This window comes from Heptranchias perlo, chromosome 26, assembly GCF_035084215.1.
Source record: "Heptranchias perlo isolate sHepPer1 chromosome 26, sHepPer1.hap1, whole genome shotgun sequence".
NCBI classification, from domain to species: Eukaryota; Metazoa; Chordata; class Chondrichthyes; order Hexanchiformes; family Hexanchidae; genus Heptranchias; species Heptranchias perlo.
Genome location: NC_090350.1, coordinates 3,618,695 through 3,632,931, shown reverse-complemented (window position 1 = coordinate 3,632,931; position 14,237 = coordinate 3,618,695). Strand labels below are relative to the sequence as shown.

General features: G+C 45.5%; 1 protein-coding gene across 1 annotated transcript in view; it reads left to right on the top strand.

Annotated features, from left to right (window-relative positions):
• Positions 1-14,237, top strand: part of LOC137342473 (nuclear GTPase SLIP-GC-like) — a 186,999-nt gene that overhangs the window by 117,032 nt on the left and 55,730 nt on the right. The window contains exon 13 of the mRNA XM_068006364.1: positions 7,820-7,922. Coding sequence (XP_067862465.1) covers positions 7,820-7,922 — 103 coding nt within the window. The remainder of the gene's footprint in view (positions 1-7,819; positions 7,923-14,237) is intronic.

The following is a 14,237-nucleotide window of genomic DNA, read 5'->3' as shown; positions in this document are numbered from 1 at the left end:
CCGAGTGAACCTTCTTTGTACTGCCTCGAGAGCAAGTATGTCTTTTCTTAAGTATGGAGACCAAAACTGTATGCAGTATTCCAGGTGCGGTCTCACCAATACCTTATATAACTGCAGCAATACCTCCCTGTTTTTATATTCTATCCCCCTAGCAATAAAAGCCAACATTCCGTTGGCCTTCTTGATCACCTGCTGCACCTGCATACTAACTTTTTGATCTTCTTGCACTAGGACCCCCAGATCCCTTTGTACTTGTACTGCAGTACTTTCCAGTTTCTCACCATTAAGATAATAACTTGCTCTCTGATTTTTCCTGCCAAAGTGCATAACCTCACATTTTCCAATATTGTATTGCATATATACAGGACAGAGTGTGATACCCTGAGCACGGTATATACAGGACAGAGTGTGATACCCTGAGCACAGTATATACAGGGCAGAGTGCGATACCCTGAGCACTGTATATACAGGACAGAGTGTGATACCCTGAGCACTGTATATCCAGGAGAGAATGTGATATACTGAGCACGGTATATACAGGACAGAGTGTGATACCCTGAGCACGGTATATAGAGGACAGAGTGTGATACCCTGAGCACTGTATATACAGGACAGAGTGTGATATACTGAGCATGGTATATGCAGGACAGAGTGTAATACTCTGAGCACTGTATATACAAGCAGAGTGTAATACCCTGAGCACAGTATATACAGGACAGAGTGCGATAAGCTGAGCACGGTATATACAGGACAGAGTGTGATACCCTGAGCATGGTATATACAGGACAGAGTGTAATACCCTGAGCACAGTATATACAGGACAGATTGCGATAACCTGAGCACGGTATATACAGGACAGAGTGTGATACCCTGAGCATGGTATATACAGGACAGAGTGTAATACTCTGAGCACTGTATATACAAGCAGAGTGTGATACACTGAGCACGGTGTATACAGGACAGAGTGTGATATACTGAGCACAGTATATACAGGACAGAGTGCGATACCCTGAGCACGGTATATACAGGACAGAGTGTGATACCCTGAGCATGGTATATACAGGACAGAGTGTAATACTCTGAGCACTGTATATACAAGCAGAGTGTGATACACTGAGCACGGTGTATACAGGACAGAGTGTGATATACTGAGCACAGTATATACAGGACAGAGTGCGATACCCTGAGCACGGTATATACAGGACAGAGTGTGATACCCTGAGCATGGTATATACAGGACAGAGTGTGATACCCTGAGCACGGTATATACAGGACAGAGTGTGATATACTGAGCATGGTATATACAGGACAGAGTGTGATACCCTGAGCACGGTATATACAGGACAGAGTGTGATATACTGAGCATGGTATATACAGGACAGAGTGTGATACCCTGAGCACGATATATACAGGACAGAGTGCGATACCCTGAGCACGATATATACAGAGCAGAGTGTAATACTCTGAGTGCTGTATATAGAAAGATAGAAAACATAGAAAATAGGAGCAAGAGTAGGCCATTCGGCCCTTCAGGCCTGCTCCGCCATTCAAAATGATGGCTGATCGTCTAACTCAGTATCCTGTTCCCGCTTTTTTCCCCATATCCCTTGATCCCTTTAGCATTAAGAAATATATCAATCTCCTTCTTGAATACATCTAATGACTTGGCCTCCACTGCCTTCTGTGGTAGAGAATTCCACAGGTTCACCACCCTCTGAGTGAAGAAATTTCTCCTCATCTCGGTGCTAAATGGCATACCCCAAATGCTGAGACTGTGACCCCTGGTTCTGGACTTCCCAGCCATCGAGAACATCCTCCCTGTATCTAGTCTGTCTGGTCCTGTTAGAATTTTATATGTTTCGATGAGATCACCTCTCATTCTTCTAAACTCTAGTGAATATAGGCCTAGTCGACCCAATCTCTCCTTATACGTCAATCCTGCCATCCCAGGAATCGGTCTGGTAAACCTTTGTGGCACTCCCTCCATGGCAAGGACATCCTTCCTCAGATAAGGAGACCAAAGCTCCACACAATACTCCAGATGTGGTCTCACCAAGGCTCTGTATAACTGCAGTAAGACATCCCTGCTCCTGTACTCAAATCCTTTTGCAATGAAGGCCAACATACCATTCGCCTTCCGAACTGCTTGCTGCACCTGAATGCTCGCTTTCAGCGACTGGTATACAAGGACACCCAGGTCTCATTGCACCTCCCCTTTTTCCAATCTATCACCATTCAGATAATAATCTGCCTTTCTGTTTTTACAATCAAAATGGATAACCTCCCATTTATCCACATTATACTGCATCTGCCATGTTCTTGCCCACTCACCCAACTTATCTAAATCACATTGGAGCCTCTTTGCATCCTCCTCACAGCTCACATTCCATCCCAGCTTCGTGTCGTCTGCAAACTTGGAAATGTGACATTCAGTTCCCTCATCCAAATCATTGATATATATTGTGAATAGCTGGGGCCCAAGCACTGATCCCTGCGGTACCCCCCTAGTCACTGCCTGCCACCCAGAAAAGGACCCGTTTATTCCTACTCTCTGTTTCCTGTCTGTTAACCAATTCTCAATCCATGCCAGTATATTCCCCCCAATCCCATGTGCTTTAATTTTGCACACTGACCTCTTGTGTGGGACCTTATCAGAAGCCTTTTGAAAATCCAAATACACCATATCCACTGGTTCTCCCCTATCTATTCTACTAGTTACATCCTCAAAAAACTCCAGTAGATTTGTTAAACATGATTTTCCTTTCATAAACCCTTGCTGACTTTGTCCAATCCTGTTAATGCCCTCCAAGTGATATCAGGTAGATTATCAGGTCCTGCGGATTTGTCAGCCTTTAGCCCCATTAATTTCCCTAGCACTATTTTTTTTACTAATACTGGTTTCCTTCAGTTCCTCCCTCTCACTAGACCCTTGGTTCCCGAACATTTCTGGGAGATTATTTGTGAAGACAGAACCAAAGTATGCGTTTAATTGTTCTGCCATTTCTTTGTTCCCCATTATACTTTCTCCCATTTCTGACTGTAAGGGACCTACATTTGTCTTCACTAATCTTTTTCTCTTGACATATTTATAGAAGCTTTTACAGTCAGTTTTTATGTTCCCTGCTAGTTTACTCTCATGCTCTATTTTTCCCCTCTTAATCAATTTCTTTGTCCTCCTTTGCTGAATTCTGGACTGCTCCCAATCCTCAGGCTTGCCGTTTTTTCTGGCAATTTTATATGCCTCCTCTTTGGATCTAATACTATCCCTATTTTCTTTTGTAATCCACGGTTGAGCCACTTTTCCTGTTTTATTTTTACGTCAGACAGGAATGAATAATTGTTGTAATTCCTGCACACGTTCTTTAAATATTAGCCATTGCCTATCCACCGTCATCCCTTTTAGTAAAGTTCCCCAATCTATCATAGCCAACTCGCACCTCATACTTTTGTAATTTCCTTTATTTAGATTCAGGACCCTAATTTCGGATTCAACTACTTCACTCTCCATCTTAATGAGGAATTCTATCATGTTATGGTCGCTGTTCCCTAAGGGACCCCGCACAACAAGATTGTTAATTTATTCTTTCTCATTGCACAATACCCAGTCTAGGATCGCCTGTTCTCTAGTTGGTTCCTTAACATATTGTTCTAGAAAACCATCACGTACACACTCCAGGAATTCCTCCCCCACAGTATTATTGCTAATTTGGTTTGACCAATCTATATGTGGATTAAAGTCACCCATGATTATAGTTGCACCCTTCTTGCATGCGTCTCTAATTTCTTATTTAATGCCCTCCCCTACATCTCCACTACTGTTTGGGGACCCAGAGACAACCCCCACCAACGTTTTCTGCCCCTTGGTGTTTCTTAGCTCCACCCATACAGATTCCACAACGTGATTTTCCGAGCCAATATCCTTCCTCACTATTGCATTGATTTCCTCCTTTACTAACAACTCTACCCCACCTCCTTTCCCTTTTTGCCTGTCCTTCCTAAATATTGAATACCCCTGGATGTTCAGTTCCCATCCTTGGTCACCCTGCAGCCATGTCTCCGTAATCGCAACTATATCATAACTATTAATATCTATCTGCGCTGTTAATTCATCTACCTTATTGCGAATGCTCCGCACATTTAGACACAATGCCTTTCAACTTGTCTTTTTAAGATTGCTAGTCATCTTAGTTTTATTTTGCACTATGGCCCTATTTATTTTTCGCCCTTGTTTTCTCTACCTTCCACTATTGCTTCTTCCCTTTCTGTCTTTTGTTTCTATCATTGTTTCCCCCTCCTCTGCCTCCCTGCTCAAGTTCCCATCCCCCTGCCATTCGAGTTTCAACCTTCCCCAACAGCACTAGCAAACACCCCCTCGAGGACATCGGTCCCGGTCCTGCTCAGGTGTAACCCATCCCGCTTGTACAGGTCCCACCTTCCCCAGAACCGGTCCCAATGTCCCAGGAATCTAAATCCCTCCCTCCTACAACATCCCTGCAACCATGCATTCATTTGGTCTGTTCTATCCTGGTCTGTTCTGAGATCACTACCTTTGAGGTCCTGCTTTCTAATTTATCTCCTAACTCCTTAAATTCATCTTGCAGGACCTCATCTCTTTTTTTACCTATGTCGTTGGTACCGAAATGGACCACGACTACTGGCTGTTCACCCTCCCCCTCCAGAATGCCCTGCAGCCGCTCCGTGACATCCTTGACCCTAGCACCAGGGAGGCAACACACCATCCTAGAGTCACGTTTGCAGTCGCAGAAACGCCTATCTGTTCCCCTTACAATTGAATCCCCTATCACTATAGCCCTGTCACTCTTATTCCTCCCCTCCTGTGCAGCAGAGCCACTTGTGGTGCCACGAACTTGGCTCTTGCTGCATTCCCCTGACACGTCATCTCCCCCAAGACAGAGTGTGATACCTTGTATGGTGTATATACAGCGCAGATTTTGATATGCTGAGTGCTGTGTATATAGGGCAGAATGTGATATGATGAGTGCTTTTTTAAAAAAAATTTCATTCATGGGATGTGGACATCGCTGGCAAGGCTGGCATTTATTGCCCATCCCAAACTGCCCTTGAGAAGGTGGTGGTGAGCCGCCTTCTTGAACCGCTGCAGTCCGTGTGGTGAAGGTTCTCCCACAGTGCTGTTAAGAAGGGAGTTCCAGGATTTTGACCCAGCAATGATGAAGGAACGGCGATATATTTCCAAGTCGGGATGGTGTGTGACTTGGAGGGAAACGTGCAGGTGGTGTTGTTCCCATGTGCCTGCTGCTCTTGTCCTTCTAGGTGGTAGAGGTCATGGGTTTAGGAGGTGCTGTCAAAGAAGCCTTGGCGAGTTGCTGCAGTGCATCCTGTGGATGGTACACACTGCATTCACGGTGCACCGGTGGTGGAGGTTCTGCCTGTATATACAGTGCTCTGAGTATTGCACTCTGCCTGTATATACAGTGCTCAGGGTATCACACTCTGCCTGTATATACAGTGCTCAGGGTATTACACTCTTCCTGTATATACAATGCTCAGGGTATCACACTCTGCCTGTATATACAGTGCTCTGAGTATTACACTCTGCCTGTATATACAATGCTCAGGGTATCACACTCTGCCTGTACGCACAGTGCTCTGAGTATTACACTCTGCCTGTATATACAGTGCTCTGAGTATTACACTCTGCCTGTATATACAGTGCTCAGGGTATCACACTCTGCCTGTATATACAGTGCTCAGGGTATCACACTCTTCCTGTATAGGGGATTCGGCGATGCTAATGCCATTGAATATCCAGGGGAGGTGGTTAGACTCTCTCTTGTTGGAGATGGTCATTGTCTGGCACTTGTCTGGTGCGAATGTTACTTGCCACTTATCAGCCCAAGCCTGGATGTTGTCCAGGTCTTGCTGCATGCGGGCACGACTGCTTTATTATCTGAAGGGTTGCGAATGGAACTGAACACTGTGCAATCATCAGCGAAATCCCCACTTCTAATCTTATGATGAAGGGAATGTCATTGATGAAGCAACGGAAGGTGATTGGGCCTAGGACACTGCCCTGAGGAACTCCTGCGGCGATGTACAGGGTCGAGTGTGATACCCTTGGCACTGTATGTACTGGCAGAGTGTCATACCCAGAACACTTTATACACAGGACATAATGTGATATCCTGAGCACTGTATTTGCATGGCAGAGTTTGATACCTTGAATGCTACAAAGAATTACAAAGAATGTACAGAACAGAAACATGCCATTCAGCCCAACAAGTACATGCCTGCATTTATGCTCCACATGAGCCTCCTCCCTCCCTACTTCATCTAACCCCATCACCATATCCTTCAATTCCTTTCTCCCTTATGTATTTATCTCGCTTCCCCTTAAATGTATCTACACTAGTCGCCTCAACCACTCCATGTTGGAGCGAGTTCCACATTCTAATCACTCTCTGGGTAAAGAAGTTTCTCCTGAATTCCCTATTGAATTTATTAGTGACTATTTTATATTATGGCCCCTAGTTCTGGTCTCCCCCAAAAGTGAAAACATCTTCTCTACGTCTACCCTATCAAACCCTTTCATAATCTTAAAGACCTCTATCAGGTCACCCCTCAGTCTTCTCTTTTGTTGAAAAACGAGCCCCGTCCTGCTCAATCTTTTCTGATAGGTATAACCTCTCAGTTCTGGTATCATCCTAGTAAATTTTTTTTGCACCTTCTCCAGTGCCTCTATATCCTTTTTATAAGATGGAGACCGGAACTGTTCACAGTACTCCCAAGTGTGGTCTCACCAAGGTTCTATACAAGTTTAACATAACTTCTCTGCTTTTCAATTCGATCCCTCCAGAAATGAACCCCAGAGCTTGATTTGCCTTTTTATGGCCTCATTAACCTGCGTCGCTGCTTTTAGTGATTTGTGCATCTCTACCCCGAGATCCCTCTGCTCCTCTACCCCGTTAGGCTGTTGCTGTAGAATGCTGTATATACAGGACAGAGTGAGATACCTTATGCGGTGTATATACATGGCAACGTGTGATCCCCTGAGCCCTGTGCCCTAACTGCTGAATACAGCGTAGACCATGATACGCAGAGCAGTAGGGCAGAGTGTGATAGCTGTGCACTGTATATACAGGGTCCGGGGATGAGCCTCCAGGAGTTGGACTCCGATGCTGTGTGGCTGCATCGGCAGCGCCCACTGCCAAGGACCCCAAAAACGTGGGTCAACGATGGCCAGACCATGGCAATGTCGGGTCTCCTCCTGCGAAGTGGCAGATTGTGGCTCCAGTGGGCCTGTGTGTCAGTGAACCACTTTAAAAATGTTCAAACAAAATTTCCTTCCCATTTTTCAGGGGTCCAGCCCCTGACCCCTGCCGGGATTCCTTCCCCATTGGGGCCCACTTGCACTTTTCCGGAGGCTGATATCCCTCATCTCACTGGACATACCAGATTCCAAACTTACAATGGATCCCACTGAGGTCAAGGAAATGGGGGCTCCAGGTGGAGGGTGTTGACGCTCCCTCCATGTCAGTGTCTGTGTTTGGGCAGCAGAAGTTCCAGTATAAGGTCCGAGCCCCCCCAGCATACACAGGCCCAGCAGAGTTTGTGACTATTCCCGTGGAGTCCTGCTGGAGTTATGGCGGCAATGTGCCAGAACGGCCGAGCCATTTGAGGGCAATTAAATTGGAAGAAAATCAATAAAGTTTCACAAAGAGAATTGAACTTCCAGCTTAAAGTCGGCATGAGATTCCTGACCATTGCGTCCATCCCTAATTATTGAACATGGGAGGGGCTTAAACTGAAAACACTTTCATCTCAAATGTTTATTTTTCAGAGAAAGCAGTCTGCAGAATTAGAATTTTCAGAAGATGATCTCTACGTCTTCACCGTGAGCTCTGCACAATATTGGAAGTCACCCTCCAGTGATTCAGAAACAGGTTTGTGTGGGCTCCCTGTGTAGATTACTACAGGTTTAGGAGGAACATGATGGCTGGGCATCCATGTAACCGTTAGCAACAGAGTATTCATCAAACAGCACTAGATGGACATTCATAGTAATTATATGGACAGTGGGTGGACATTCACTGCACTTAAATGGAGAATGGATAGAAATTTAACGCACTTTTCAGGACAAAGAATGGACATTGACTGCACTTCTAGGGAGAATGGAGGGACATTCACAGCACTTCTCTGGGCAATGCATGGACATTCACTGCACTTATTTGGACATTGGATGGACAATCACTGCACATACCTTGACAAGGGATGGACATCCACAGCACTTAGATTGACAATGGATGGACATACAGTGCACTTATTTGGACAATGGATGGACAGTAACTGCATTTATATGGACAATGGATGGACATTTGCAGCAGTTATCTGGCCAGTATATGGACATTCACTGCACATGTGGGGAAAGGATGGATATTCACCACGATTAGATGGACACTGGATGAACATTCACAACACTGTCTCTAGCTTTTCAAATCTGTTTAAAAGGGTGAAGGGCTTATCCGCAGTTTGGCGAGCCAGTCAGGAGCTAAGACTAGTCGCTGTTTGAACATTGAATTGGTGTGGGATAGCCCTGATTTGATAAGACCCTTACAGTAGTAGAAGTGATCAAGTTGTTCCTCTCGGATATTTGAACAATGAATAAATTAGAGGAGTATGTAGCCTGGCATGGTGGTGAACCCCTAAAGATTGGAGATTGAGTGGGTAAAACAAACCCCCAAGCGAGTTAGTGAAGATACTCGAGAAGGATTTTTTGAGCAAACCCGAGAAGGACAGGACGAAATCTGCCATAATACAAGGATTGTTTTCTGTGGTCAGAACTCTGTCTGATACAAATAAAGGTATAAAGGAGAAGTGTAAGAGGTTGAAAGACGTCTCTAAGAAGGAACAGGGGGAGAAGCAGCAATTGTTAGAGCATCTTACATTAACTAGGGCAAACAATATTACCTGTGCGGAGGCTTTGATGGAGAGAAGTCAAAGATGTGAGGTATTGGAACGAAACGTACTTGAATTACAGAATAATGTGAGTGAGGTCGAATTAGATGACCTGAAGAGTAGCTTTAGACAAAGATACAAACCCGACAGGAATTAGGGCCAAGGGGCTCACAACACATGGTTGCAGTTTTAGATGCCGAGCCTGTCTCGATAAAGGATATTACCAACAGCCCGATCACTATCCCTCGACCCCCTCTTTATATTCACTATTGCTGTCACACTTACATCCCTCAGCCCCTCCATTCTCTGGAAGTAGGCCGCCCAGCATTTGCGTTGAGCCTGTTACCGTTACTGCCTCTACACTCAGTCGGCAGGGCGCTCAGGTAGATGATGGCGATGTTACCAGACAGACCACCACCGTAACCCGTCCCTTAAGCCTGAGGAAGTACTATGTTTATAAAAGAATTAGGCCCCTTTCCACACAGTAAGGTATTGACGACCAGATCGACTGGCTGCACCGGCTTAATAGTTTGAGACTTGCTAATATCCTCAGCACGAGTGACGCCAAGCGGTTTATCGAGAAGGGTGCGGGTACGCACTGACAGGAATTATTTAGCCCTAGTTAGGCGAGTGATACTCTGAGAGACTGGGTCCAATAAGGAGATTATAGTATCGAATCATAGAAAGGTTACAGCACGGAAGGAGACCATTCGGCCCATCGAGTCCGTGATAACTCTCTGCAAGAGCAATCCAGCCAGTCCCACTCCCCCACCCTATCCCCGTAGTCCTGTGATTTTTTTTTCCTTTTAAGTACTTATCCAGTTCCCTTTTGAAGGCCATGATTGAATCTGCCTCCACCACCCCCTCGGGCAGTGCATTCCAGATCCTAACCACTCGCAGTGTAAAAACTTTATCCTCATGTCGCCTTTGCTTCTTTTGCCAATCACCTTAAATCTACGTCCTCTGGTTCTTGACTCCTCCGCCAATGGGAACAGTTTCTCTCTATCTACTCTGTCCAGACTGTTCATGATTTTAAATACCTCGATCAAATCTCTTCTCAACCGTCTCCGTTCCAAAGAGAACAACCCCAGCTTCTCCAGTCTATGCACGTAACTGAAGTCCATCATCCCTGGAATCATTCTAGTAAATTTCCTCTGCACCCTTTCTAAGGCCTTCACATCCTTCCTAAAGTGCGGTGCCCAGAACTGGACACAATACTCCAGTTGTGGTCGAACCAGTGTTTTATAAAGGTTCATCATAACCTTCTTGCTTTTGTACTCTATGCCTCTATTTATAAAGCCCAGGATCCCATATGCTTTTTTAACTGCTTTCTCAACCTGCCTGCCACCTTCAATAATTTGTGTACATAAACCCCCAGATCTCCCTGTTCCTGCTCCCCTTTTAGAATTGTGCCCTTTAGTTTATATTGCCTCTCCTCATTCTTCCTTCCGGAATATATCACCACACTTTTCTGCGTTAAATTTCATCTGCCATGTGTCCGCCCATTCCACCAGCCTGTCTATATCCTTTTGAAGTCTATCACTATCCTCCTCACTGTTCACTACACTTCCAAGTTTTGTGTCATCTGCGGTATTGCTCAGACAAGTAATGAGAACCCCCACTTACATAATGACTGCCTGTGGTTTACTTGGTCCCTCTACCACCATGGCAATAAGGACAATCCTCAGTATACCGGCCTCTAGTTGGAGGGTATGAGACCCGAAATTAAGGGCCAGGTTAAGGTTGCCTGGCAGAGGGGTGGAATCCATGTTGACCTCCTTGAAAGGGCAAGCGCCATTTTTGATCATTTTCAAAGGACCCAGCCACGGGCTCCTATTGATGAGGCTCATGCCTTCTGGTTGGATGGTGTCAGACCTAAGACCCACGATGCCAAGTCTGCCAGTCGGGATGAGCCCCAATCGTACGGATACCCCTTTAGAGGTAGAGGGAGAGGCCATGACAGGAGTGGACACTACTCTCAGGAACTCTCCTACTCTGAGTTGAGGGACTAATTAAGGGAACCGATAGATGAAAATAGACGCCTTTGTAGTCGGGGCACAGGCCAGGCCCCCGCAGGGGACCATGAACTTTCACAGTTACAGGTGCTACCCCCTTCCCACCAGTCCACCATGGTTGCCCGTTTTACATTAGAAGGTGGGGAAGACCCATTGTGCCATCATCTATAGGGGGAGATCGACGAGTGATGTTAATAGATACAGGGTCGTCAGTTAGTTTAACATCTAGGGCAACACTAAATCTGATAACTCCCAATGTCATCGCCAAGTCATGTTTGGTAGAATAAAATGTTTGATGAAAGAGTTAAAGAAAAAGGAAAATAAGCAGAAACAGTTAGAAATAGAAGCACAGGCGGAGGAAATGCAGCAATTTAAAGATGAGATTGTTGACCAACGAACAGCAGGAGCTTGTTCAGGAGCATTCAAAGTTTCTGTGGAAAGCGACCATCTCAAAACTGAGAGTGAAAGGGAAAGTGTGAGAGGTGAGAAGATGGTCTGGGAGTTGCAAGAGTGAGAGAGGCAGTCACCATGATTCAGCAACCGAGCAATTTACTGGGACTTTCGACGTGTTCCTCAGTACCCCTTCCCTGTGTACTCTCTGCCATTACACTCCTTCCCCATGTACTCTATGCCATTACACTCCATCCCTGTGTACTCTCTGCCATTACACTCCTTCCCTGTGTACTCTCTGCCATTACACTCCTTCCCCATGTACTCTATGCCATTACACTCCATCCCTGTGTACTCTCTGCCATTACACTCCTTCCCTGTGTACTCTCTGCCATTACACTCCTTCCCTGTGTACTCTCTGCCATTCCACCCTTTCCCTGTGTACTCTATACCATTGCACCTTTTCTCTGTGTACTCTATACCATTGCACCTTTTCTCTGTGTACTCTATACCATTACACCCTTTCCCTGTGTACTCTATACCATTGCACCTTTTCTCTGTGTACTCTATACCATTACACCCTTTCCCTGTGTACTCTATACCATTACACCCTTTCCCTGTGTACTCTATACCATTACACCCTTTCCCTGTGTACTCTATACCATTGCACCCTTTCCCTGTGTACTCTATACCATTACACCCTTTCCCTGTGTACTCTATACCATTGCACCTTTTCTCTGTGTACTCTATACCATTACACCCTTTCCCTGTGTACTCTATACCATTACACCCTTTCCCTGTGTACTCTATACCATTACACCCTTTCCCTGTGTACTCTATACCATTGCACCCTTTCCCTGTGTACTCTATACCATTGCACCCTTTCCCTGTGTACTCTATACCATTACACCCTTTCCCTGTGTACTCTATACCATTACACCCTTTCTCTGTGTACTCTATACCATTACACCCTTTCTCTGTGTACTCTATACCATTGCACCCTTTCCCTGTGTACTCTATACCATTACACCCTTTCTCTGTGTACTCTATACCATTACACCCTTTCTCTGTGTACTCTATACCATTACACCCTTTCCCTGTGTACTCTATACCATTACACCCTTTCCCTGTGTACTCTATACCATTACACTCCTTCCCATGTTCAACAGCGGGGAAGGCAAGAAATTGTGCAGGAGACTGAAGAGTTTGTATTAGCCCTTTCACAGCAAACAGAAGTTGTGAAGCAGTTATGTAAAAATTCCTTTGTTAGATATGCGAAGAGTAAGAACAGATTTAGGAAGAGAAAAAATGGAATGCGCACAGCAAACATCAGAGATTAAAATTGTAAGAAAACAGGATTGAAGTAGAAGGCTAACATTCTGTTGTGTTTCATGTACTGTCCCTTTAAATGTGTGCTGCTTTCTGTTGTTTCATGCGACAGTGCCTCCCAGGACTAAAAGCAGTTTTAACCTCGAATCCCTGTCATCGATATTAGGAGTAATGTGAGCATTTTAATCATTGTCTTCTATGAGCATATGCTGTCTTACATTTGTGAATTGTTTTCTCCATATACAAAAATGTGATATTTTTAAGATACGAGAGGCGGGATGGCAGCGGGGGTGGGGGGGTGATCGGGCGCGTGGGTATCCCACCCAATAAAAAATGTCCGTTCCCCGCGCGATCGTGATTCAATTGGAGCCACTTACCGTGGCTTCCGGGTTTGCCGTTGGAAAGTTGGCAGCGGACGGGCTGTCCACCCGTATCACAGGCTGTCAGCGAGAGGAGCTCTATTTAAAGGGGCAGTCCTCCAATGGCTGCTCCTGGAGCAAACACCCACACACCACAATGATGCCTCACTCCAGGTACTACTGGATGGGGTGAGGAGGAGGCGGGATCTGTTTTACCCGGCAGATGGGAGGAAGTGGTCTGTCTCTGCCACCAAGAAGGCCTGGCTCGAGGTGGCAGAGGAGGTCACCAGCAGCAGCAGCAACATCTCCCGCACATGGATCTAGTGCAGGAAGCGCTTCAAAGACCTCGGTGGTGGGCAAATTATTGGAATCAATTCTGAGGGACAGGATAAACTGTCACTTCGAAGGGCACGGACTAATCAAGGACAGTCAGCACGGATTTGTTAAGGGGGTGTCTGCCTAACTTGATTGAAATTTTTGAGGAGGTGACAAGGAGGATCGATGAGGGTAGTGCATTTGATGTAATCTACATGGATTTTAGCAAGGCTTTTGACAAGGTCCCACATGGCAGATTGGCCAAAAAAGTAAAGGCCCATGGGATCCAAGGGAATGTGGCAAATTGGATCCAAAATTGGCTCAGTGGCAGGAAGCAAAGGGTAATGGTCAACGGGTGTTTTTGTGACTGGAAGGCTGTTTCCAGTGGGGTTCTGCAGGGCTCGGTACTAGGTCCTTTGCTTTTTGTGGTATATATCAATGATTTGGACTGAAGCATAGGTGGCATGACTAAGAAATTTGCGGATGACACAAAGATAGGCCGTGTTGTTGATAGTGAGGAGGAAAGCTGTAGACTGGAGGAAGATATCAATGGACTGGTCAGGTGGGCAGAAAAGTGGCAAATTGAGTTCAATCCGGAGAAGTGTGAGGTAATGCATTTGGGGAGAGCAAACAAGGCAAGGGAATACACAATAAATGGGAGGGTACTGAGAGTTGTAGAGGAAGTGAGGGACCTTGGAGTGCATGTCCACAGATCCCTGAAGGTAGCAGGACAGGTAGATAAGGTGGTTAAGAAGTCATATGGAATGCTTTCCTTTATTAACCAAGGCATAGAATATAAGAGCAGGGAGGTTATGCTGGAACTGTATAAAACACTAGTTAGGCCACAGCTTGAGTACTGCGTACAGTTCTGGTCACCACATTACAGGAAGGATGT